This window comes from Daphnia carinata, chromosome 10 (genome assembly GCF_022539665.2).
Source record: "Daphnia carinata strain CSIRO-1 chromosome 10, CSIRO_AGI_Dcar_HiC_V3, whole genome shotgun sequence".
Classification (NCBI taxonomy): domain Eukaryota; kingdom Metazoa; phylum Arthropoda; class Branchiopoda; order Diplostraca; family Daphniidae; genus Daphnia; species Daphnia carinata.
The window spans coordinates 1,092,522-1,119,328 of NC_081340.1; the positions used below are offsets into that span (position 1 = coordinate 1,092,522).

Here is a 26,807-nt window from a genome sequence, read left to right on the forward strand (position 1 = left end):
CTCCAGGAGGGCCTCTTGCGCGGCCCTTTGCCCGCACCGGTGCTTCGTTTGCTCCCTGCAATCCCGCTGTCGACCGTGCTAGGGGTGTTGCCGCCCTCAAACCCGAGTAATAGGTTTGAATCTCCTTGGCTGCCTCTTCTGCCGCCCGTCTACGGCTTCTTTCTCCAGCGGCTGTGACCACACTTCTCCCGTGTGACATTCAAACGAGGGGCATCTGAAACAGAGACTTTTGCTTTTAAAGAGTTCTGTTCTCGATGTATGAAGAAAAAAAAGCGCACTATTTATCATTCATAGATGCTATGACTGGAATGACTGAATGTTATGGCAAGTTAGTGTCATTGTTATCACCCCCACCTTATAAGCCAGCACCTCAACCTCGGATGCTATCCAGCACCCTCACCTCGAAATCGGGTGTTATCCATCACCCACCCCTCAACCTGGGATGCTATGCTTCACCCCGCTATACTAACGGGCTATTAGAAAAGCTATCTCGCTCGGCTATTTCAGAAATTATTGATCAAAAATATGCTGTCGCCTGGCGGGGAATCTTTCCTTTGAAAAAATGACGTTTTCCTTATAGGCCAGCATCTGGCTTTTAGCCAGATCTGGTCGAAAACAATTTGCAAAAAAAAGAGCCAGTTTTCGAAGTTCTTTTTTGAAATACCTCCGGATTTGGTACATTGTCAACTGGCACATCCGTTTCATCTGGTATATCGCTAGTTTCGTCGGGTGCCTCTTCATTAGGCTCGTCGCTTTTTTCGATTTCATCCGGATACTCATGTTATTCGTCTGCCTGAGGAGCGGAGTCTTCTACTGGTAGGTCATGATGGTCGTCATTGTTGCTTTCGGTCGAATCCTCAGGATGTTCTTCAGTTTGAGAATTCAAAAACAAAAAACGAGCGGTCTCCACGGGACGTTTCGTTACTGCCATTGGTCAAGATGGTCTAAAATAGCAGACGAACTGTTTTCGAGAGGAAAATGGCGAAAAAATACGGTATTTTAACTTAGACACCTATTGGCTTTGTCTCTGCGCTCTCCGTCTGCGACGTTAGATGACGCTCACGCAGCCAGGGTAGGCCAGACTGACAAAACAATGCTCCTAGCAGACGACACCCCCAGGCGAACAGAAAACTCGTGAGTAGCTAGCTTTTGTTTAGCTGTCCATCTTTCTGGAAACGATATTATCAACCTCTAAGCATCTTGTAAATGTCAGCATAACAATGTCCGCGGGAACTCGTTACACGTCCCCTGACCTTTTCATTTCTGTACTGAATATTTACGCGAAGCTCACACGGCAGCAACGAACGTAGAGTGAATGGGTTCCCCTCTTTTATCAAGTAGCGATATCATTGGCTGCATGACACATCACTCCATTAAACACCGAATGGATTAGATTTACTTATGATGAATTTTACATTAGGGGCTTATTCGCTTATCAATGTCAGTCTAGTCTACTTATTATCCGTAGTATCAAGCACAAACATTTATGACACGTGTAATAACCATGTCAACGAAAAATGACGGCCAATCATTAATATCAATCACATCATTTCCTTTTTATCATAAATTTGTCCTACACTCTCACTATATACATTCGATGCTTTTTTTTCACAGGGTGTGTGGGAATACTGTATCTTATGACATTTGGATAACTGAAGAGAGGGATTGCTTCAAAATAAAGGGGGGAAGGTTTAAAAAAGAAAACAAAAGTAGCTCGGGAGTGTGCAGTCGGTTATTGATAGTGTCCGGAGAATCCCTACATGTGCTTTTAGCCTGATGCGTGTACATAGGAAAAAAAAAAAAAAAAAAAAAAAATAGGAAACAGTATAGTGAACATCGATTCGCTTCATCTCTCACATGCGTGGGTTGGTCCAGGGAGGGGTATACCAGGGGGGTTTGTTGAAATTCAAAACGAATAAACGAGAGCAGCGCAGAGGAGGCGACATCTTGATCGATCACAGTAGGCCCATCCGATCGACTCCGGATGAGACGGCCAAAAAGGCCCGGAACTTTGAGCCCAAACGGGGAAAAAAAAGGCCCCATGTATAGAATTTTTTATTTTCATTTTATTCCAAAGCCGAGTGGGTTTATATTTCTTTGTTATTTACGTGTTTCATTGATATTTTCCTCTTTTTTCGTAACTCGTAACTTAACCAAAACTGTCGACTGCTTTTTCGGCAGTCGGTTGAACGCTATGTGCTGAATTAGTTGGCTAATTCACGCCCGACTGGCATCCGCCGCTAATGTTGGTTCTATTCTCGTTTTGTTTCTAATTTACGCTGATGTCGAATCATGCGCTAAAATTTTTATTTGTTAGTTATTTGGAAAAACAAAGCGGTTAACGAACGTTCATTAGCTGTTTTGAATGAAACACGAGCATCTTTGTTTCAATTCGAGCGCCATAACGCTCGACGATTACGCTAATAAGTGCATAAATAAAGCGACGTTCTAAACTATCACATCAATGTCCTCCGGCCTCGTGGATGTCATTAACAGTTACCACCTTGTCGTAGATATGCAGAAATGGCTCACGTCAACGTCCAAAAAGCTATTTGTTCTTTCTCCCATCCTTTTCAGTGTTTCTCCTGTTTATTCAGGTGCGATTAGCGCTCGATGTTGTTTTTGCCACTTTGATTATTTTCGCTTATTTAAGCTAGGAGGGGAAAAAATGATCGTTTGCCATTTCGTATTCCTCGATGACGTCGCGAATGCATGTTTCCTAAATCCCCCTTCTTTCCCTGTCGAGTACAAACGATTTTTAGAGGCCACGTACATCGTCAGACTATCAATTGTTAAAGAAAAACTGTTGCAAAACGTGTGGAAATTTAGCTTTAAAAAACGTAAATGATCCAATGTCGCTCGAATTGTATTACGTGCGTTATTAACGCGTTTTCGATTTAATGGTTAAAGCGAGAAGGTCACGTCGTGTAAAACGAGACGGTCGACTTAAAGTCTTAGAATAACGTTCCACTTGTGGGTCCCCTCCGTACGTTTTTATTTTTTATTTTTTGTTTTTAAGAAAAGGTATTATCGAACAATTTGTTTTTGAAACACTGAACTTAATCTCCAAGTGACAAAACGGAACTTGACCAAAAGGACGGGCAAAATTGGTCTTGTTGGCTCACCCATAAACATCAATTCTTCACAAAACGCCTTTCGAAACACGTAAACGTTTTTTTTCGTACTAGAAAAGGATTATAGGTGTGCACGATTGGCTGTGGCTGATGCCATTCTTTGTTTTTTTTTCTGGATGAAAATTGTGTTGTATCGTAACCAACTCTTTTTTGAGGGGGGGGAGAGAACAAGATACACGTCCAAGGGAAGCCGCCACCTACTGAGCTCGTGTTCCCTTCCAGTCTTTTCTTTTCTTTAAAGAGTCGTGCTGTTATTTTTTTATATTCCTATATATATTCCATTTTTTATATTCCTTCCCATCACGGTGCTGCGCGCCCAGGGTATAAGGTACGGCGAGAGCGGCACAGACCTTCAGTTGCCGACTCGTCGTCGTCCTGACAGCACGCTCGTGTTTGTGTCTCATTCTTTTTCAATCGTGTCCAACATTTTTTGGTTAAATCGAGAACCTTTTTAAAAGATTTAATTAGTGAATCTTCATAATTTTGAATTGATTGGCAATTTGATAGTGTTGTTGACTTAGAAAAGAATTGGATATCTTGTGTGTGCGCGTGGACTGTTTGCCAATTAGTGCTATAAACAAAAAACGAAACAAAAAGTGAGAAAACAGTGTTTGTTGAACCGGGTCGTCATCGTAGACGCGTGGCCGCGCGAGTCAATTGAATTTGAAAAAAAGGGGACACATAGAAATAAAAGGATTGTAGTGTTTGTTTGTTTTGTTTGTTTTTTTTGAAGGAAAAAGAAATCTGAGATTGACATTAGTATTCTTCGTTTCGTGATGCTTTTATAATAATAATAATAAAAAAGGGGTACATTTCGGGCCCAACCCGTCATCATTCACGAAAGTCTAGGAGTGTATCACACCCCGCGCTCTTTTCCCTTTCCTCAAGGTAAAAAGAAAAACAATCTATTGAAGATGCGAAAGTGAAAGGTTTTATTTGATATATAATGGCGAATAAGTGTTTTTACACCTGAGCGATCCATTATAAAAACGAAAATTTTCTCCCACAGTGTTTGATTAATTTCAACAAAGTTTCGCGGCTCATTCATTCTCTGAACGCACTTTTTATTTAGCTCTCCAAAGGACAAATCTGTTTCGAAAATAATCGCCTCAAAGTTACAGTTGAATACTAAATGAATTTTGCCTTTATTTACCTGTTGTTTCGCTTGTTGGAAATGTGATACTAGCACCACGGGACGTTTCGTATCTGATTCATCTCGGATGTTTTGTTTTGTTTTGTTGTTTTTGCTTGTGCGGGACGTGTCGTGAAGAACATTTTGTCTGCCTCTTTTGCTCGTAGAAAAAAGAAGCATTTTGTTTCGAGTGGGGGCATTGCTACCCGATTGGATAACCATCTGATCTTTTGCGCTTCTCAAGGACCTTGGGGGGGGGGGGGTGTTGGATGTCCACCACCGATTCATTTCTCGTTGACACGCAACAAGAAGAGGCAAAAACAAAAATTTGAAAAGAAATCGTTTTTTTTTTCAAATGTAAATGTGCGGTCTTTTTCTTGTGGAATGAATTGCTGACCTTAAAGAAAAAAAAAGGGGGGGGGGCGGAAATGGCGGTTTACATGCGTTTGCTGTTTCATGTAGAGGCGCCTCTTTCATTTTGAAAAGTTGCGCGTTTTGTGCGCTGTGTCTTTGGGTACTTGACGTTTCCCTTTTTTCATAAGTCGTCTATTTCAAGTCACTTTTTGGTCATTAAAAACTATCGTCTTTCAAATCCTTTTTTCTCTCGCTCTCTCTCTTTTCAATAGATTCAACAGCCATGATGAAGTACCAGCTCAACGAGACGCCGGCCGTAGTGTTGATGTTGCTGAGCCTCTTGAGCTCCCCCGTCGGCGCCAACATCTTCGGTAAGTCTTGAAATATTATTTTTTATTTTCTCTATCTCTCTGTCTGCGATTTCATCTTATTATTATTTTTTTTCTGTAAAGCGCGTCAGTCTTAAATTGCATGTGAAGAATGCAAAAATCCGTAAAAACTGCGACGCTTGTAAAATGCGTATTATTCAGGCTGGGATTTGTAAGAAAATCGATAGGTGAATGCATTTAGATCAGGACGTGTGGGGTATTTTTTTCTTTTTTTTTTTTTTTTGCTTGTTGATGGATTTGAATAAGTGAATCTACATGTCATTATAGCGTCGTAGACACCGTCGCTCTGAAAGAAAAGAGCTCCAAACGACTTTTTCTTTCAATCGTTCGAATGCAAATAAGTTGCTGCTGTGTGAGCGACGCACGATTCCTCTCCGGAGTGGAGGAAAATTTAAATGGAATAATTAGCTTTTCATTCTTGTGTACGAGTATGGAACAAATGGATTTTCGTTTACCCCCCCCCCCCCCCTTCCATTCAACCACTACTCCCGAAAAGTAGAACTTTTGGTCGAAAGTGTGGCACGGACGCAATTATACGTCGTCCACATGCTGCCTCCCTCCCCCCTTTTTTTTTATTACGACTTTATTCCGTGACACACGAAAAAAATAAACACAATCAAATCGTCCAGTTCTCCATTCAACAGAGCTGACAGAGTGTCGATAGCTTTCTTTTGCCTATGAACTTGAAGCTTAATCCAGTGTGGATGCATCACACCGCGCACGGCCCAATGTATTAAGCTGAATGTCATCGAATTTCTTGTTGAATTTCTTTCTTTAAAAAAAAAAAAATCCTTGCGACTTTTTATTTTGAATCAAAGTAGATCGTCTTATACTTTAACGTTTTTTTTATTTAAAAAAAAAAGCTGCAAAGCCTTTTTTCTATATAAACAAGCGTTGAAGCGACTAGAAGTGGCACTCGACGGACCTTGATCCGGCCTAGTGCGGCGGGACTGAAGAAACGAGAAGACTTTTTTTTTTTCCCCTTCTTTCCCAACACTTTGGCCCACTTTAGTGAAAATGAAAAGAAGGGAAAGAGCCGTCCAAGCGATTGGCACGAGGCTTCTGTTCATCCATTTCAAAAGATTGCATTTTCTTCTTTTCATTTTTTCAATCCCGTAGACACGAAATGTGCACGGGAAAGAAGCGTCGATGATGGAAGTAGCGAGAGAAAATTGAATTTGAGTTTTCCAGTTCCATATTGTTTTTTGCTTTTATTTCTCTCTCTCTCGAAAAACAAGAACGTCTTGTCCGCTATTGACACGCACCCCTATCAAAACTGCGTGTCTTGTTTCTTCCCCATGTGTTTTCAGATTGAAAAAAGGAAGATAACCGAGTGAATGAGTGAGTGTGTGAGAGATATGGTGAGGAAATAACTCGAGAAGATATCGATTTTTTTTTCTTTTGTTTAGGAAAGAACAAGTTCTCTACGCAATCTTGAGAACATAGTGGTTCCCATCAGAGTTTCGAAATCTCTTGTACGAGAAAACAAAAAACAATCTCATCCTATGTTTTGCCACGCCCACCATTGCACTTGTTTCAAAAGTCTCTGGTTTTGAGCCGATAATCAGGGGATGTTTATTCTTGCGCCATCTTAAACTTGCGCTTGACTAGAGGCTCACATTTTTTTTATTTATTTATCGCCAAAACACCGGCCGCCCTTTTTTGATTTTGCATCCCCAAAAACCGAACGGACAAAAACTCTTTAACGCGTTTGGTCACGGCCTACTGCACTAGCGAAATGGCTGTTCAGTAGCTTTTTGAATGCGCTTCTCTTTTTTTAATGACAGTATCCCTCACAATTTTTTTTAAAAGCAGAGAACCTTTAAAAAAAAAATGTGTTTTGTGTTTGTTCAATGGGCTTGATAACACTCGAACATTATAGCAAAATGTAGTGCCATTTTTTTTTGTTGTTGTTGGCTCTATTCTGTTGACTTTGTGTATCGTCTAGCCCCGTCTGCTGGCCATGTGAAACACATTCACCTTGCTCTTTTCGCTTTTATTTATTTGTGATTGAATAGTTTTTTTTTTCTTTCTTTCTTTCTTTCTTGGCATATACTGTCCCAGGTATGTGCCAGTGAGGTGCTCGGGGTATATTCTCTGTTTAAAAACAGGTAGAGATTCGAACCGTACGGGGTCATATAATATGTCGAGACACGCTTTAAAGTAAAAAATAAAAAAAAAGAAACCATTTTATTTTGTTAGCTCCCGTAAAAAAAAATCTATTGAATTTTTCTTGAAGTATTAAAAAAAAGGGGGTCAGAGGACTATGGACATTTAGAAAGAAAAATTGTTAGTAGAACGTTATTCGATATTCAAGATGGAGAAGAAGAGCGGGGTTTCTTTTGAAATTCTTTTGTCGTCTTGGATATTATCAATGTTTTTTTTATATTTCTCCGCCCTCTTTTGGATCTTCTACTGCTCTATTGCGAGGAGGGAGGGAATAAATATTGACATTCTTGATTCTCAATGTCCTATTTTCTTTTGTTGTATCTATGTGGTGAGCCTCACAATGATGGCACAGACAAGCAGGAGGAGGGGATCCGAAGGGAAAGAGATATAACTTGTGTATTATCAGAATCATTAAGTTCTTGGCAAACTTTCTCTCTTTAAGAAAAATATTTTTTTTTTTTAAAGAGTGTGGATGTATTTTTTTTTTCGTTATTTTTGGCTTGTTGTTGCTGTTTTTTTCCCAGTATTGTATACACGTCCAGTTATGGACTCACCGGGTCCGAAAAGGCAAAACCATAACAGCAGATGGTTAGGTGCGCATCCTGCTGCGATTCGTGAAACAAGCCAAAAAGAACGACTCTCTCTGGAGCACTGTCTCTCGTTTGTGTGTGTACACTCACTGACAACATCAACAATGGCCACTGCAGATGCGATCGTTCTGTCTACAACGTCTAAACGAGCCTTCATTTCTTTCTTGCCAAAATCGAAAGTTGTCTTTTTGCCAAACTTAAAAAGAAAACCCACCTTTGTAGAAAGGACGTTTTTGTTTAACAATTCGAAATGCTTGTAAGTTTAAACATTAACGTGAGGTTGGTGGTGCAGGGTCGTCGTTTTCTCCTAAGAATTAAAGTGGTTAGGTTATTGCTTACATTAACTTGTATCTACAATGTGTTTGCCTTTTCGAAGCTTTCAGTTTTTATTTCTTTCTAATTGTTTTCTTTTTTTTTTTTGAAGAAAGAAAGAAAGAAAGAAAGAAAGAAGGGAAATGTTGTTTATATAAAGAGGGACGTAAAACGCAACGAGCCAAAATGCATCAAGATGTGGCCAGCCAGTCATAGCAGTTGTGTGTCTGCCGACCATTACGGCCTTGGAAAGTGGATTAAATCTTTAAAAAAAAATAACAAATAGTTTTTTTTTTTTTCTTTCTTGGATTTCTTTTGTGTGTGTGACGTTGGCTTCGCGAGCCTCTCCAAAAAAAAAAAAAAGAGCCTTTTTTTTTTTTTTAAGTTTTGTGCTCGAATAAATCCCGAGCTAGTAAAGCTCTCGTTTGTTTTTCTCTTGTGGCAAACAAAAATAAACACTTGTCCCGAACGGACGGCTGCAATTGGAGAACGGGTTGTAGACGCCACACAACGTCGTGAGTCGTTTTTAGAAAGAAGAAAAAAAAAGTCCAGGGCCGGACTTCGTGTCCCTTTTTTTTTTTTTTTCTGGTTGTTGACCACCTGATGAAGGAAATCGTACCGCAAACTCTGATTTCAAACTTTGGTCGGGGAAGGGGGAAGCGAAGTTATCTCTTTTTCTCTTGTGTTATAGTTTTTATCCAGAGGTATTTCCACCCTCCGTATTTCTTTTACAAACTCCCTCCGCCGCTTGTTGTAATCGAACCCATCCGACCCGTCGGTCGTTGTGGTTCTTGTACGCTCTTTTTTCGCTTCTGGCTAATTCAACTTGTATGTTTACTGCCATTGTAATTGTTTTTTTTTTTCTCTTCTTTTTCTTGTGTGTGTGTGTGTGGAGGGAACGCCGTTTTTCGAGTTGGTTTCATTTCAATTCGAATATTGCGGTGCGAGAAATGTAATGAAATCGCAGGTTGTGAAAATTCTCATTTGAAAAAAAAAATTTTCTGCCTTTCTTTTGGTTAACAATCGCAGATTGCGATAAATTGAGGCAAAATGATGTGCGCATTCATTTGCGTCTTGATTCAATTTCGTTTTATGACTCAGTTAAGTGTGTAGATGCTAGAAAAATGGTGTCTCGCTGACGCCTCTCTCTTTTCAAAACACCGGAACGAAACTATTTTTAAGTGAAAGAGGAAGAAGCACTTTAGTATTTTTTTTAAGGCCCCGAACTGGAGCGGACATGCACCCAACAAAAAAGGGAAAAGCGCACCTTCCTGTTTGTAATAATAACATTTATTAGACCTTCGCCGGCACATCTTTTTTTATTGTTTCAAACTCAGCGATCTCCCCACATTCTCTCCCATGTGCATTTATTATTTTTTTCTTTCTCTTTTTAATGTTCCAAAAAAACAAACAAAAAAACAACAACGAACGGTAGGGGTAGAGGGACAGTCCGAGTGTAACGAAAAGGAATAATTGTTGCGAAGGGAGAGTAGGATTGATGTCAATTGAAAGCCGAGAGCTCTACGTGCCCGCAACTTTTGTGGGCCACTGTGAAAGGGGTTTAATCAAAGCGATGCGGGAAACTTTTTTTTTTTATCTCTCAAATTCATCATAACATTTGGAAGGCGCTCACGTTCGATATGGTGAAATTTATTGTCGCAAAAACAAGAAGCGAAACAAAAAGGGCAAAAACTTTTTTGATTTAGTTTATCTTTTCGTGTTAGATATCCGCTCAGATTAATTGGCTTCGTTTCAATGAACCGTTTCTCTTTGCGTTTCGCCAATTGTGTGGCCGACGCGCCACACAATCGCGCTGCGAATATGAGTTTCGAAATAAAGAAAAAAAAAGAAAAATTTGAGACAGTGTGACCAAATGCTTCGTGTATTTACCGTGAATTTACAGTGTGTGTGTGTGTGTACCTACGGTTCATTACCCGGGTTTAGAAAAAGCAAAGAAAAGAAAAAAACAGCTGAATTGTAGTGTGACAACGTGACCAAGCTATTCGATAGTTTTGTACCCGAAAAAAAGAGGAAAACTTGCGAGCAATTTGAACAAAAAAAGTTTTCTTTTTTGAAAGCAACTGTCATTATAGAGAGGAATCTTGTTTATTTGCTTCCCTTATTTTTTTTTTTTTTCAATGCTTAAGTTTTTCTTTTTTTTTAACCGTGTATCCGTCGACCATCGACAATGGTGGCAAATAAATCTTTAAAAAAAAAAGAAAGAAAAAAAAGTATAACGCGGTTAAGACAATTTTGATTTATTTCGAAGCTACGTAACGTCGCATTGGCCCAGAAAAAAGACGGATGGATGCGACATAAATAGGGAACGCACCCTCCTCCCAAAAGGGTTGGACATGTTGACACTATCCACATACGGTTCTATTTCTCTCTATCGCCGAGTTGTTGCGAGTATCCATTTTCACGGTTGGCTTCATCTGTTATTCCGAGCGCCTTTATCCGATCAATTCATTTCACGACGACGAAGACACACAAGAGAGAAACTGCGTATAGACGGAAAGCATTTTAGAAAAAAAAAAAAGAAGAATATGTGTTTGAACGAGACAGAGAAAAAGGTGGCCCAGGAGAATGTGTTACACCCCGCCCAGTTGAGGGAATATCAACACGCACAGGCCGCTTCTCCCCCTTCTCGGCCCTCCGTCTTAACAGTGTTGCGCCAGTTTGATTACAAGGCCTGGCTTTTTCCAGGGAGCAGCAGGGAAAAAGTGACATGTAAACCGAACATGAACGAAATCCCTCCGTTGGGTCGTGATGAGTTTTCATTGGGGTGGGTGGGGGAGGTTTAAGCTCTTTCTTGCACTGGTTATATAACGCCAGTTTGCGAAGATAGAATTAGAAAAAAAAATTAAAATTAAAAGGGATTTTGGGATCGTTGTAAATAAAAATGAACTTGTGACAGCTTTAGCAGGCGTTGATTGGTGTTTCATTTGAAGCTCTGGAAAGAAATTAGGGACGTAAACTTAGTTTGATTGTGGGATGTCGGCTCTTGAATATGTGGGTTTTGATAATCCCATTTTTTGTGTGTGTAGACATTGCGTTGATGTTTGTTGGCAGAGGGACTTGAGATTACAAGATGAACTGCGTAGTGCCGTCAAATTTGGGATGATGTCGAACTCTAATAATGCGTCCGGTACAAAAGTCTTCCTATCCTCGGGCTTTTAAAAAAACAAAAAAACATTATTCTTTCGTTTTTCGGTTATGTTATGCGACGATATGCGCGCGGTTTGCGGTGGCAATTCGGGTGAAGGGTTTTGCGTCATTACCATACACGACCGCTTAAAGAGTTTTTCATTAAGCCATTCCAAGGAGTAAACAGCAGACGAAAAAGTCATTTATTATTTCATGTGTTTGATTCAATTTTACAGACTGGTTTTGCTAAGTCTTCACAAGCTCAAGCTCATTGTCAACCAAGAGTGATTGTAAGTGGTTCAGATGAATTCACCCTGTTTTTGGCAGTCTAGTGACCCACCTTCTGATTACTCCATTTGCCATAAACATTTTTCACAATATCTGCCCATTGCTTCGCTGTTCCCTTCAGCTACAGCTAAATGATTCAATAGCATGAGCATGACCCAACATAGGCCTTTTATACCTGGTAGCTTGGCACGGAGATCCTTAGAACTGTTTGCTTTATGATACTTATCATCCACTGTCAGTATACCTTATCACACGCGCTAGAGCAGTTGAGGTTTAATTGAGAAGCACGAGTTAATTTTTCATTAATCATTACAGCTTCTTCCTAGCTTCCGGTGCGCCAGTTCTTCACCTTTTGGGAATTCTTTTTTTTTCGGATGCAATTTCTAATAGCTCATGTTTTCTTATAGGAGAAGAAGTTATCTTCGGGTTCTCTAAGTTCCGGAGGCTGCGATGGAGCGCGCCCGAAAGTGGTTACTGTTAGGCACCCAGAGTCGAACAAACCAAAACCTACTGTTAAAAAGAATAAACCGATCCAAGCTGATCTGGATGTTGCCAAAGAATTTATTCGTTGCAAAGAAGAAGGTATTTTGTCTTAACTATTTCGACCGTTTTCTGTATACGATATTTAACAGAATGTAACGTAAAACAGGGAAATCACGATTGGACTTATCCAAATCAAGTGTGACCTTGCTACCTCCCTCAGTTCGTGACCTAACTCATTTGACCGAATTCTACCTCTACGGAAACAAATTGGCGTGTCTTCCTCCTGAAATAGGATGTTTAGTAAACCTTTCAACTTTGGCGCTCAATGAAAATTCTCTGACAGCCTTGCCAGATAGCTTGGCCAACTTGCGTTGTCTTCGTGTACTCGACCTACGACACAACAAGTTGCATGAAATTCCTGACGTAGTTTACAAACTTCATTCGTTGACCACTCTCTTTCTGCGCTTTAACCGAATTCGCGTGGTTGGTGAAGAAATCCGTCAGCTCACTCATCTGACTATGCTTAGTCTTCGGGAAAACAAAATCCGCGAACTACCAGCAGGAATTGGTCGCCTGACCAGTTTGATCACTTTTGACGTGTCTCACAACCACCTGGAACACCTTCCCGAAGAAATCGGCAATTGTATCCAGCTGTCTTCGCTGGATTTGCAGCATAATGAGCTCCTCGATATACCTGAGAGCATCGGCCAGCTTCGCAATCTCAACCGGTTGGGCTTGCCATATAATCGTCTGACGAGCGTACCCAGATCACTGAGCAATTGTATCCATATGGACGAATTCAACGTTGAGGGCAACGCCATTTCCCATCTTCCCGATGGGCTTTTGTCTTCACTGAGTCAACTGACTTCTATCACCTTCTCCCGCAACTCCTTTACCGCTTATCCATCGGGCGGACCTTCCCAATTCATCAACGTACACAGCATCAACCTGGAGCACAATCAAGTAGACAAAATTCCGTATGGAATATTCTCTCGAGCCAAACATTTGGCCAAACTGAACATGAAGGAAAACCTATTGACCTCTCTACCATTGGATATTGGGACGTGGGTCAACATGGTGGAACTTAATCTCGGTACTAACCAACTTAACAAAGTCCCTGACGATATCGCTCTTCTTCAATCTCTTGAGGTATGGTTTATTATTCGTATGTTTAAAACATCTGAAATTATTGTAACCTTTTTTTTCTAAATGTGTTTATATAGGTGTTGATCCTATCTAACAATAATCTAAAGCGAGTGCCAAATAGCATCGGCAATCTGCGCAAGCTAAGAGTCCTTGATTTGGAAGAAAACAAACTCGAAACTTTGCCCAACGAGATTGGATTTTTACGTGATTTAAAGAAATTAATCGTCCAGTCGAATCAACTAACTTCCTTGCCGCGGGCAGTAGGCCACCTCTCTAATTTGACCTACCTTAGTGTAGGGGAAAATAATCTGTCCTATATGCCGCAGGAAATCGGTACGCTCGAGACATTACAATCACTATCTGAATGATGATCTGAATTTGCACAATCTGCCGTTTGAATTGGCATTGTGTTCCAGTCTACAGATTATGAGTATCGAAAACTGTCTGCTGTCGCAAATTCCGGCTGAGATAGTAGCGAGAGGCCCGGTAGCGAGTTGGAGTTTTGCATTTTGAAACCCGTTACAATAATTAGCTATACGATCCGCCTCTCTACATCCCGTCTCTACCGCACCATGTACTGTGCTGTAGAAAAAATCGTGCGTTGCTTCGCCAGCGAAAAAGAGCCGAGGATAGCCACTGGAATCATAGACCGGCTGAGCAAGATCAGATGCGCACACGTTCATCACACTGATTCCGAGTTAACGATTTCCAAAACTAATTAATACAAATTAAAGATTTAACGGAAAATGAACTTGATTTGTTGTCACGTGATGCGTCGTGTCTAATAAAGGAATATTTGATCAAACGAGCGTTAATTGGTACAGAATTACTCAATCCGTAGTACTTTCACCATCCGATATCCCTCATACAAATTATTTAATATTCTGATTTACACCAGTCATAATCAAGCAATCTCATCTCTGATCTTGATCTATTGGTACGTCACAATAAGATGTGACCGCAATAAGATGTGAGATAAGAAATACTTAGATTCGACGTATTAATAAGTGAGGTTGCAAGGGTTGAGGTAAACTAGTATTGTGAAATATCTATATAACAAACTGCTTCGCCGTTGACTATTAACATACCAATTGCATACAAAATCCTGGAACACTGTACACATTATGCCAATCATCAATGTTCATTACACACAATTAGAAAATTCAAAATACTAAAGCAATTATTAGCACAAACTTCGTCAAACCGGTGATTTTACGGGACACTGGCACAGTGTCGTTGATCAATGCGCCTGCCTGTTGCAATATAGCAAGCAAGCTTTCGCAACGGGTGGTTCTTTTAACTGATGCGCTACCTCTAAAAAAAAACTTGGCCGCCATCTTGGCATCGAACGCATCGAGAAAAGAAAACGCTGCTTGAATGACAGATGCGCGCATCCTGTCGTAAAATTTAGGTCTTGGCCACGCTAACGGGACATAGCCAAAGGACTCGACGTAAAATATGCAAAAGGAAATTATCAATTATTCAACATATTTGATCTCGCATTCCAGTTCGGGACACAACGTTCTGACGAGGGGGAAAAAAAATTCTCTTACCGCATCAATATTCGTTGGGCTCGTGCCTGTCGTTGGTGATGGACGTGCACCAACGCTGGCCGTTTCAGCTTTCTTGTTTCGCAGTGTCTTGACTAATTTCCAGCGGGCCGCACTGCCCTTCGCTGTCGATTTGAGTATCTTCTGCTGTTCAACATCCATCGGATCCATGTTATCTTCGCCATCTTGAATGTAGCTTAGGTTGACCTCTACGCCATGAATGGATGGACTCAATGGCCGCTTTTGCTGTCGGCATCGGTGATGTTCCAGCCGCTGCGATGCTGTTGGTGCTGGCGTAGTAGACATTCGTCCCGTAAGGTTGCGGTTCCGATGCTTCTTCGTTTCCGTCTTTCAGCGCCGTAGTTGAGGTGAAAAACGAAAAGACGGACGATGCGATGTTGCTGGCCGTACTTCCGGCGGCTGACAGGATGTTACCACTGCTCGGGAATATGTCCGAACCTCTCGAGCCGGATATGGATAGCCGCCGCAAACGTCGTCGGTTCTATTGCAGCGTCGCCCGTGTGCCTAGTTGCTTCGCAGTATTCCGGTTCTTTGTTATCGTCTTCGTAGTGATAAAAGAGCTCGTTTCCGCCTTCGTTATCATCGTCAAAACTCTGATCATGCGGAGTATCAGACCCGCTAGTTTCGCCGGAAGAATAATCGTCGTCTTCGTCGTCCTCATCGTGCGCTTTGACGCTAACTTGTTTCGACTCGACGGCCGGCTCTTGCACAGTAATTCCGGCTCTTGCACAGTAATTCCGGCTCTGTTTGGTGAACTCGTATACGATGCCCAGTCGTCATTCTCTTCATCCGCCACGCACTGCGGCTCGGCAGTTATGGCCGTCTCGTAAACAACCGGAGTCGCATAGTCCCACGTTGCTTCAGCTGGAGGCAAATAACTGGCGTCCTCACCAGAGGGCCGCATGCCGTTAACAATGGCATCGCCTTCCAGCGCTGGATAAACTGGAATCCGGGCTTGGAGTTCATTTAAAACGGCCTGCATTTGATTGCCGTATGTTGTCTGTTGATTATATTGGCGAGCAGCTTCAGCCAACGGGTCAGTTCCACCAGATTCCGCCTTTCGTTCCATCTCTTCCAGTTGCATCATACCGTAACGATACCACTCATCGTCCATATCGATACTTTCCTCAGTGCTCTGCCAACGCGGTGCCGTGCGGTTGACGTTGGCCAACGGGCTTGGGGAAGAGGGTGCACTCTCAATGTTGGCCGTTGGCCGGAATTGTTCCGGTTCAAGGTAATCCATGGATTGCGGGGATGGTTGCACAGCCATTGCATTTTTCGGGGAATCATCTGCTGCAGCGACGCTATTCGCTTTGGCTTCGCTTCGGGCTGCATTTGATGGCTACTCTTGGGAAAAAGATTTCCTCGTTGTCACAATCCCATTGTTCCTTTATTTCCGCCTGCTCTTCTCCCGACGGACGGCGGGCCACGAAATCCAAATTCAAACTGAGGCTAACACTAGCGCCATCATCCGAAATGGACGGCGCACGTTCTCTACGGCGATTGTCCGACTTAATACTGCTGGACGAAACGATGGCTACGTCGGGCAATGCCATTGGAGCCGGAGATGGAACCGTAGTAGCGGCTGCTTCAGCTGCTGCCAATCTTCGGTAACGGCCCAATGCTCTAGAGGCCGCAAATTCTCCATAAGGCGGGCTACTTGGTCGCCTGGCCAAATGTGACGGTTCCGCCCCAGGTATGGGGGCAATATGGGAATTGTCCCACCCTCGACTAGCGCCACTTGACGTCGCCCCTTGTCCCGTCGCATCACCGTCCCAATCATTGCCGGAATCAAATCATTCGTTACAGTACGAGACAAAAGCTCGGCTGCTATGGTCACTCGAATGGTTTGCCAACGACGTCTAGGGTCCGTAGTGGCCGACGGGGCGTCACGACCCAATCATCGTTTTGTTGAGGCAAACTGTGCAGACTTTCGGGCCTCTTTCCGTCCGCACTTCCTCTCCGTCCGCCAATCATGTTCGTCAATTGTTTCATCATCTTCATGCCTTTTTTCAAGCCCGGCAACGAAGACGTCCGGCTGAAAGAAAAACGTTTGCCATGACCTTCATCTGATTTACTAAAATGGCCGGTACTTCCGCTGGCGCTGTGGGACAAAGGCTGTCCATCCATTTCTTGGATGGTGAATTTCATAGTTGTGCGTACTTTCATGACAGTGCTGGTCCTGTTTTCTTTTTGTTTGATAATGATGTCATTAACCAATAAAGTCAGAGAAACAAATAATTCAGTTTGGCGTACTCGCTGACAAGTCGAGTCGCAGCTGCGACCGGCTAAATTGATGGGCGCAACACGCAAACTGTTTCCCTCCTATTTTTTTTTCTTCTTTTACTCAAACATTTGGCACGGCTCTCTCTCCTTTCGGCGAAAAGAAAAATAAAGAAAAACTCGACGCAATAATTACGGCGCCCAAGTTATTGTCGTTTTGTGTACTCGACTGTGTGTGTGTGTTCGTTGCTGGCTATCGGGGAGGGCGCAAAGATATGTGGCCGCGTCTGGCCGGCCTCAATAAAACAAATGGCTATTAGCTTCTTTGCTTCCCTATAAGAAAACACGACACGAAATTTAGCGGCAGAGCGTGTAGCAAACAAAAACGTATCTCGTTCTTTTCTCTTCGTTTTTTGTTTCACAGCCAAGAACAAGGAGAAAACAAGTGAAGGGCCAATAAATCGATCTGCTATGTATCGCATTAACAGCACTAGCCACAAGGGCGAGGGTGGCAAAGAAAAAAAAAAAAAGGACGGCCTGACAAATGACGTATAGACGTTTCGTAACATTGAATAGATTTCGCGAGAGACGGATGGACTGGGAGATGTCGAAACAAGAAGGATAGAACGTTGCACGTCAGTACTTATGGCATATACAAAACTACTATCAAATGCATTTTTTTTCTTCTTTCCTTTGTGTGGAAATAAAAACGATACAGTTGAAGCAAAGAGAATGAGATTTTGATGCGGTTCGTGAGCTTGTACGTTGAAAGTTGCGTGTGTTGAATGATTCACGAACACAGACCCATTCCAAATCTCCGTGGAAATAAATAAAAAGAGCAAAGTTCTTTGGGTGGAGGCGATGTTTTTGAAAACGATGCAACTGAACATTCGTTTTCTTTTTACGTCCGTGTACTTTGTGTGTGTGTGTGTGTGTGTGTGCCATTCGAAATATGACGCAGCCCACAAAATACGTGCCCAATATCTTCGATATCAATAAATGACATGCAAACGGGCGCGAGGTTCAAATCCAGTCTGACCCATTTTCTTTTTCTCAAAGAAATTCTTTTATAGTTGCAAATAAAAGACGCTCACAAAAAAAATTCTTTTCTCAGATTCAAAGTCACGCAGTTTGTTTGCCCCATTCGATATTATTATTGAAAATAAAAATAAATAAATAAAAAAACTCAGCCAAATGGCGATAATAATCCGGTCAAAGATTCATGTCCAGCACAGAACGAGAACGGACCTTCTAGCCAGTAGGGCAAAAGAAATCAAATAAAAACGAACAGGGCAAATGTTTTGTGTTTTTTTTTTTCCCTTGTTTATATCTCTCCGCTTGCGCGAGAATCAACAACGGGGGGGCTTTTCACTTGACATTCGTACTGTCCCTTGTTTATATCTCTCCGCTTGCGCGAGAATCAACAACGGGGGGGCTTACCGACAACGTGAAGTCGGGGGGGGGGGGGGGGGACGGACCGTCACGTGAACGGCCGAAATTCGCCAATCGTTGGTGTAGGTGTGAAGTCCAGACGTCAGGGGGTACCTGATTTTTTGTGGGGGGGGGGGGGGGGGGGGGGATTTGATATTGGCAAACCGTCACGTGAACGGCCCGAATTCGCCAATCGTTGGTGTAGGTGTGAAGTCCAGACGTCAGTATATGCAAATGAATTGATTTGAGCGCGCCAAATTCAAATTTTCTGAGAGACGCAAATGTCAATAGCAGAGGCTGATCAGGTAGTTTTCTTTTTCTTTCTATTTTTTTCTCCTTATAGTAGAGAGGTCAACAACGTACAAATCGCTCGACAAAGGGAAGCTCTTTCCATTCTCGATTGTGCGTCCATAAATCGGAAATCACGCCAAGTTTGACGTCACGTGAATAGCGCATATTCGTTTAAAAACAGACATTATACGGTTAAATCAAATTTAAGGCGTAAAATTTGATATCAAGACTGGCAAAAAAATGGCTATTCATTCGCCTTTCATCGTAACTTAGTCTTTATACACGTATACGTAGTCCTGTATCCAGCTCAGTGCGTCTGGTGAACCATAATAATTCAATGATCCCGCTTCCTAAATTTCACCATTGGAAAACAATGATATATGCCACATTCCCAGGGCTTTTCACGTCGGGTAGACAAATGTTTGTCTGGTACGGCCGAGTACTATACCACAACACATGCTGCTCCTAACTACTACACTACTAAGGCTCCCGAGTACTACACCACAATATATGCAGCCCCTACATACTACACCACAAAGGCGCCCGAGTACTACACTACAACATACGCTGCTCCTGCTTATTACACCAGAAAGGCGGGTGCTTCGTGAATTAGACGACGAGAGAAGGAAACAGGACACTGCCCATGGTGACGATATCACTTAAGGACTGGAAAAAGAGGACGAGACTTCGAGACGTAAGACGATAGGATGGGCGACTGACACGCACTTGTGATTGTAGTTGGGGCGTACATTTGCTTTTACCTTTTATACTTCGGTGTATTTCCACTTTTTTCTATTTCGTCTTTTTTTATTGTTTATTTAGTCATTATACTGTTTGAAAGGAGAAAATAAGTTTTAATATAACTTCATCTAGGAATTGGAAGTGGTGGCTGTTGGTCTCGAAAGAGAATAACTGCCAGTTGGAACCGGCCGTTTGTCTCGCTTCGGCTTAGTCCGAAGCATCCGCCACAAACTGGGAGAATTGAACAATTTGGTCCAAACGGCTGTGGCAAATGCAGAGAAGTATGTTATCCAGCAACCTGCTCAGCACGATAGCAGCACGATAGCTGGACGATTGGAGCAAGCTCGCCGTTGGTTGGCCAATCCAAGCGTCGATGATCGTGGATTGCTACAACAGGCCATTGCGTTGATTGTTGAAGAAGGAAGAAAGGTAGCGCAGTTTGATTCTAAAATCCCCATCACTTGCATAAAACGTAGCGCAAACTTGTCGTTTGCCGCAAGGACTGCAATGTGAACAACGAGCAGAAATTCTGGCCCTTTGTAATCAAGTTGATTCGCTGTCTCCTCAGCTTGGGGACCTGTGCCGTTCTGGACAATGCAATTCGCCCCAAGCTCAAGCTGTTGCCAAGTAAAGAAAAAAAATTTATGCTGGTTAGTTTGTACTGACAAGTATTGTTGTTATATATAGTATTATATGTTATATCTAGTATTGTAACACTCGAAGGGCTTAAACCATTATGAATAAGCCTTGATGCAGCAGCCAGTCCAGAGACTCCAGCACCAACAATAATTACCTGTTTCATTCTTTTACATGCAGAGAAGCCTGCGAACCCAAGTCAAACGTTGGCAAAGTTGCACAGAACAAAGAATTTTCGTTTACGTGCGAAAACACTCGTACTTGCATACTATCATAATGCCTTATCGTAAAACAATATCTTGTTTGTTTGTTTTGTTATTTTGGGTGCTGCAGATGCTAAATAAATAATTTTTTTTTCCGGCGGGAGTAGAATAGTCTTAACAAATATGAGATATCACAAGGCGACAAATTTAAAGCAAATAAATATGTATTTATCTGCTAATCAGGCAACAGTCGAAGGTTAGTACTAAAAGGTAGGTTCGCGATATTCAATTTTTAAATATCGTACTTAGTGTTTGAAAAAGAGCTAGGGAAAAGTACTCAATTCATTTTCCAGAAGAAAACTATTGGAAAATATTCACATTGTGATCGAAAAAATCAAAACGTTTACTATACAAGTTCAGTGCTTAGTTGTATCAGAGTCATAGAAGGGATACACTCTTCCCCTCTATGACTGGTTGTATGTTTACATCAGCTGGATCTGCGTGCGTTTCTATGTGGTATTAGAGGTTGTTTGGTAACCGTGGAAACGTTGTTTGTCTGCTGTAGTCACGTTCAAAAAAAATTTGGAACGTGAACAAACATGACCGCGAAAGCAGCAGAACTACAGCGCGAGGTGAGAGAAAATGCCGAAGATTATCAGAGTTATTTGAAAAACTTGTATAAATGGGAAACAGAAATCAAAGTTAAAGATCAGGTACAATACATGATTTTTTACCTTACGACGAATCATTAACGTAGTTTGTAACGATAATTAAGTAGCATGCGACTAGTTTCAACTAAAAATCTGCGATTGTTGTTTTGCTTATTACAAACACATCATCGGACTTGTGCGGCGAACAACTTTCCTTTTCGCTTCCGAATTAACGATTTCCATAACTAATTAATACAAATTAAAGATTTAACGGAAAATGAACTTGATTTGTTGTCACGTGATGCGTCGTGTCTAATAAAAGAATATTTGATCAAACGAGCGTTAATTGGTACAGAATTACTCAATCTGTAGTACTTTTCACCATCCGATATCCCTCATACAAATTATATAATATTCTGATTTACACCAGTCAAAATCAAGCAATTTCACTTGTGATCATCTTCTGTTGGTACGTCATTATACATAGCCTTGTAGATCAGACCGCAATAAGATGTGAGATAAGAATTACAAATTAAAATATAGATTCGACTTAATTATGTCTTTATTGCTTGATGAAACAATTATGTGTGCGATGGCCGGTGCAATGAGTTCAATCTTTTTATTTATATTTTTTTTGGCTTGAATTTTTATTCCACATTTATGTGCGTGGGGGAGGGGGTGTTTGGATACGATGGAAAGCGGCGTGTGCGTTTGTCAAGCGAAGATAATGTTTTAAAACGGGCAAATCCCGCCGTCCCATTTGTTAATCTTCTCATTGGCTTCCAAGTACCGGCCGTCAAGTTCACCAACGAATTCGATTCTTTTTCAAGGCGCGTTTGTTTTTTGTTTTTTTATTTGGAACGTTTTGACGCACATCGCTGTGCAATAGTTTCGTGGGAAAATTCCGAGAAATGATTAAACGATGTAGAAACTAAAAAAAAAAAAAAAAAAAAGAAAATTCGATTCTTTCGAGTTTTTATTTTTGTTTGATCGCCATCCGGCCGCCTTTTCATTTCGCCTGTTTTTCTTTTGTTTTGTTTTTTTGTTTTAAGTTGACGGTGATGTGCGTGGGGTAAGACGAGTCGTGACATTGTTACTAAATGAACACGACACTAAAAACTCTTCCTCTTTCTTAGGACGAGACGCATGTCTGCCAAATTTCGACCAAAATTGACAAATCAGCCTGGATTGAACAGTTCATCGACTAATTTTATTTTACCCCCTTTAACACCTCTTCGTGTTAAACCCCGAGTCTTTGCCAAAGCCTTGGCCAAAACCAATCATCTAACGTATCGAAAGCCTACAGAGGCTGCTATTGACAGTGCACTGTCAATTAAGGGCGCTGTTCAAACTAAAACGAAACAGACCGTTCCAAATGTTTTAGAGGGCAGCAAAATCCTTCATGACGAACACTGGCTCTACGGTACGTTGGGCGATGACTGGAGTCATCCGAATAATGTCAGCAGTTACCCGATATGGTCTCCACACGGACATGCTAGCAGATTCCTGTAAGTATTGTTGATTCCACTCATCTTAATTCCTATCCAAATAGACCATTGTCCAAATTATTTTCATATGCATTCCCTAGTGTTTTGCATAATCACCTTCAAACTTTTTAAGTTGAGCCTCGTTCCGCCATTGAATGTAGTAATGTGCAATACTTAAATTCGCTGCTACTGTTTATCCCAAAGTAGCAACGAAGAGTTTCGTTTGGATTCCTCACTCGTAATCTGCCGCTTCCAACTGGATTCGACCTGTTGCCAAATGGTGCCGTGCCCGTTTCAGCACCTTCCCCAAAAGGATGCCCGACGTCAAGAGAAGTCATCTCCAGTGGTCTCCAAAAACACAGCCAGGTTGGCAACGTTGGCCCTTCTGCAGCTCACATTTTGACATACCCGGCAGCAGGAGAGTGTTTACTCACAAATGTTTGCCTTTTTCAATAGTGTTGAATCAAGTTGCCGAATGAGCGTCAAAAATCGATCCTTTTTGGCACAAACTAATTTTTTTTTTTTCCTAGTTCGGGCCGGGTCGAGTTATAGCCTTGTTACAAAACTGACAAAAAAAAAAAGAAAATAATCCCTGAAAAACAAACACAAGCAAGTTAGTGGCATGACTCATGCTCTACTGTGCCAAAGTTCATGAGTGAGAGCGTAAGTATAAAAATTTATTTTCGTTTTGTCTTCCATTCGTTGGGTTTGACCGAGGAAAAGAAAAGAAAAAGTTTTGTGATAATATATTTAGCAACTAAACATGTCTGCCGATCAGTGTCGTTCCTTCAGACACTTGTCCATCCAGAGTGCTAAAATGAGTTCGTGGCATCCGAAGAACAGCATGGAAAGCAGTCATTAGTACGTCTTTATTTTTGTCAAACCAGCCTTAAAGCAGCTTCAGTTGCTGCTCATCGTATTTCAAGAAATATTGTCATACCTCATCGGTCAAATCGTCTGTGTAATAACTGGAATGAAGAGGAAAAAATAAATGTACAAAGACCTGATCACTTCTTTAATCTTTAATTAATTATTTTTTTGTCCTTTAATTTTTGTACCAAACTAGCTGTACAAGCATTTTGTAAAAACCTTTTTATTAATATACTTTATTACATAATTTACCCTGCGGTACAAATTACATAAAAAGATCAATGTGTGATTTGGCATCATAGGTAAACAAAGTAGACGAATGACGGGACCGTTGAGTCTGTGCCTCTGTGGGAACTGCGGGTTTAGGAAGATATGACGAGCAGTTATCCTACCCAATTTAATGTTTTCCAGAGATAAGATGTTTTCTTTATTTAGTTTATCTAGTGAGTAGTACTTCAAAGTTGATGTGCCTATTTTAAAGGTCATTCCCTGACAGACCAATGGATATGGCACTAAAACGATTGCGTAGGAAAATGCCATGTGGTGTGTGTGTCCATTGCTCGCCGTCGTAGAAAGTTATCCAATCGTCGAAACAACGATCTAATAAGGAGGAAGATAGACGAAATGTCACAGGTGTTGGTGTTTCGAGCCCAGATTCTTCACGTATTCTACCCTACGGCCAATATTGAGAATGAACAAGCATTGGGTTTTTGGATTTGCAATCCTCTACGTTGCCACAGACATAGCTATCGGTATGCTTGATTTTGAACTCGATTCATATACGTAATGTCGAATAATCATTTGTCGTCTTAATCTCGCAAACTCCATTCTAAAATAAAGGTGTTGGTCTTTATTACGCTGGTTACCACAACGCCAGTCGATCGATGTCGGCAAATAAGCGAGATGTCTTCCAAGATTTACAAGACGAAATTTCATCTGCAAAAATCGAAAGCTTCCTTAAGTAATAATTTATAATTGGATTTTTTAAAAAATTGATATTCTGCAGTGCCATTACCTTTAATTTAACATTGTTTCAGACATCTAAGAAGTGTTCCCCATTTAGCTGGAACTGCAGAAGACAGTCAACAGGCTGAATGGCTGCGCGATCAGTTTCTCGAATTCGGTTTAGACCAGGCCACTGTAGTTCCATACCATGTTCTACTGTCTTATCCAGACATGGAGAAACCAAATAAGGTCTACCTCATTGATAGCAACGGTGTAGCCAATTTCACGTCTTCGGGTAAACAAATGCCATTGTACTCGCCAGAAGAAAATTCAACCCTTGTGGCACCCAATTTCAATGCGTACTCTGGAACTGGAACTGTTACATGCGTACGTTAAATGACATTGATTGTAGATATAAATATTAGACTCGTCACTGAGTTTTTAGTTATACTAAAACGTGCTCGTCATATAGGACGGCCTAGTCTACGTTCATTTTGGACAGGAAGCTGATTATGAGTATTTGGCCAAAGAGGGAATCGACGTTACTGGCAAGATCGTGCTGGCTCGTTACGGTGCGTCATTTCGGGGAAATATCGTAAGCCAATGGGCAATAATATTTTTTTACTAGTAGCACTAAATACTTAAAATGTTTTTTTGTTTTTTTGTTTTTTGTTTTGTTTTTTTTTTTCGTTACTAGGCAGATCTAGCGGAAAAGAAAGGTGCCGCTGGTGTGTTATTGTATTCTGATCCCAAGGAGTTTGCGAAGAAAGGGAGGAATGAAACATATCCAGATTCGTGGTGGATGCCGGGTATGGCCGTCCAGTCTGGCACTATTATGCTTGGAAATGGAGATCCTCTAACTCCATTCTACCCAGCCATCGGTATATGCGTTTTCGTACAAGCGTGTAGGAATTGTTTAAGATAAGCTAAATCGGTGTTTTTATGACAACTGTTGAAGAAAGTGCTTATAGGATTCCTCAGTCACAGGCAATGCTACCCAACATCCCGGTGCAACCGATAGGTTATGACGAAGCAGAAATCTTATTACGGTTAGTGATACGAAGTCCTGGTTTGAGCAGGATGTCTTGAATTTACTTAGGTTCCAGTTACTTCAATTGTGAATGCTAATCCTGATTTTTTGTTTTATGGCATGTCCTATTTGCAGGTCATTGAAAGGGAAGGAAGCACAAGACGAATGGTGGGGCAGTTTAAACACCACATATTTGTTAGGTCCTGAATTCCGGTCCATAAATTGGACAATCAAAATGGAAATTCTTACAGCAAATAAAATGGCAACAATATACAATACAATCGGCATGCTACACGGCCAAGAAGAACCAGGTAAGCTAGATAAACCTAGTTAAATACGCAGCTTGGCATACATTTATCTATTGTAGATCGTTATGTGCTGGTCGGAAATCACCGCGACGCCTGGATTCTCGGTGCCCGTGATCCATCCAGCGCAACCGTCTCTATGATGGAGATGGCAAGAGCTTTCGGAAAAGCGAAACTTGACCACAGTTAAATATTCAGGTGTTAAATTCTGAATCTTTTACTAAACATCCTTCGCATTTCCCCCAAATAGGTTGGCACCCAAGGCGGAGTATTGTCTTTTGTAGTTGGGGAGCCGAAGAGTACGGCCTAATTGGATCTTACGAATGGGCTGAGGAGCACTCAAAGGTGTTGAGTCAAAGAGCTGTGGCCTACTTGAACGTTGACATTGCAGTCCAAGGTAAGTATTTGAATACTGTTGTCTATGTGACCCTCATTCCATTAAAGAATAAATACTTAACGAGATTTTACTACCACAAAGGCAACTATTCTCTATGGGGAAAAGGAGCACCACTAATGAATAGTGTTTATTTGGAAAGCTCTAAGAAAATAAAAAATCCCAGCCAATCAGAAGTAGAAGCCGGACGACCTACCTTATTTGATACTTGGGCCTATCGCTATCCCGACACTTTGCATCCTGGTAGACCAAGGTATATTAGCAATTGCGAAGAGTTTAGATTTTTGTTTAAGTTGTTAAACGAGATCACATTTTATGATGGAATATTTGTCTTGCGTAAACGGAACATGCAGGGTGAATATTTTAGGAAGTGGGAGCGACTACACAGCTTTTATGCACATTTTGGGCATTCCTTCCATCGACATTTGTTACAATTATGAAGAGGTATTTGTGCTATTTAAAAATAATCTTTAGCACTACTGTAACGTGGTATTAATCCTTTATCTCTGGGCGTTCCACCTTAATTACGCAACGTTCATAGAACATTGGATCATATCCCCTCTACGTAAGTTTCGCCTTTTAGATTACAGACTCCGTCTAAACTAGCTGTTGAATTTTCAATCCTTTAGCACACACTCTATGAGACGCATCACCTAGTAGCTGACATCATCGACAAAGATTTCCTGTACCACCGAGCAGTCACACAGCTTTGGACAGAGATCGCCCATAATCTAACAGAATCAGTCATTTTGCCAATGGATTTGGCCTGGTACGCCATCTACTTGTCAGAGAGTGTGGCCAATATAAAAACACGTGTTACAAAGTAAACAAGTCTGTAGCGTATAAACGAATAAATGAAAACGAGAAACGAATGTCGAACTAGTCA

General features: G+C 41.4%; 3 protein-coding genes across 5 annotated transcripts; all 3 read left to right on the forward strand.

Moving 5' to 3' along the window:
* The first annotated feature begins 11,296 nt into the window (after positions 1-11,296).
* LOC130699907 (leucine-rich repeat protein soc-2 homolog) lies at positions 11,297-13,818 on the forward strand. Its single transcript, XM_057521962.2, is given in 6 exon segments — positions 11,297-11,339; positions 11,381-11,517; positions 11,923-12,097; positions 12,165-13,147; positions 13,222-13,493; positions 13,495-13,818. Coding segments are annotated over 6 exon segments (1,773 nt in total). The 3' UTR covers positions 13,658-13,818.
* An 8,197-nt stretch (positions 13,819-22,015) lies between these two features.
* Positions 22,016-23,387, forward strand: LOC130699931 (uncharacterized). 3 transcript variants are annotated; one of them, XM_057521990.2, is made up of 3 exons: positions 22,016-22,398; positions 22,582-22,743; positions 22,908-23,387. In XM_057521990.2, exons 1-3 carry the CDS (start codon positions 22,037-22,039, stop codon positions 22,927-22,929), a joined length of 546 nt encoding a protein of 181 aa, XP_057377973.1. In that variant the 5' UTR covers positions 22,016-22,036; the 3' UTR covers positions 22,930-23,387. The 3 variants fall into 3 exon arrangements, with proteins under 3 accessions (XP_057377973.1, XP_057377971.1, XP_057377972.1); XM_057521988.2 differs by having other exon boundaries at positions 22,582-22,963; XM_057521989.2 differs by having other exon boundaries at positions 22,585-22,963.
* A 551-nt stretch (positions 23,388-23,938) lies between these two features.
* On the forward strand, positions 23,939-26,748 carry LOC130699906 (N-acetylated-alpha-linked acidic dipeptidase 2-like). Its single transcript, XM_057521961.1, has 13 exons — positions 23,939-23,999; positions 24,088-24,208; positions 24,285-24,579; positions 24,665-24,787; positions 24,890-25,073; positions 25,151-25,241; positions 25,358-25,533; positions 25,590-25,712; positions 25,778-25,924; positions 26,006-26,174; positions 26,275-26,365; positions 26,463-26,486; positions 26,551-26,748. Exons 1-13 carry the CDS (start codon positions 23,939-23,941, stop codon positions 26,746-26,748), a joined length of 1,803 nt encoding a protein of 600 aa, XP_057377944.1.
* The last annotated feature ends 59 nt before the right edge of the window (positions 26,749-26,807 follow it).

Bases quoted from the DNA above. Each gene is read 5' to 3' on its own strand.
- LOC130699906 (XM_057521961.1), top strand. From the start codon at position 23,939: ATGAACAAGCATTGGGTTTTTGGATTTGCAATCCTCTACGTTGCCACA. The intron at 24,209-24,284 runs GTAATAATTTAT...ACATTGTTTCAG, and splicing joins AAAATCGAAAGCTTCCTTAA to ACATCTAAGAAGTGTTCCCC. The intron at 24,788-24,889 runs GTAAGCCAATGG...TTTCGTTACTAG, and splicing joins CGTCATTTCGGGGAAATATC to GCAGATCTAGCGGAAAAGAA.
- LOC130699931 (XM_057521988.2), top strand. From the start codon at position 22,037: ATGTCTGCCAAATTTCGACCAAAATTGACAAATCAGCCTGGATTGAAC. The intron at 22,399-22,581 runs GTAAGTATTGTT...TTTATCCCAAAG, and splicing joins GGACATGCTAGCAGATTCCT to TAGCAACGAAGAGTTTCGTT.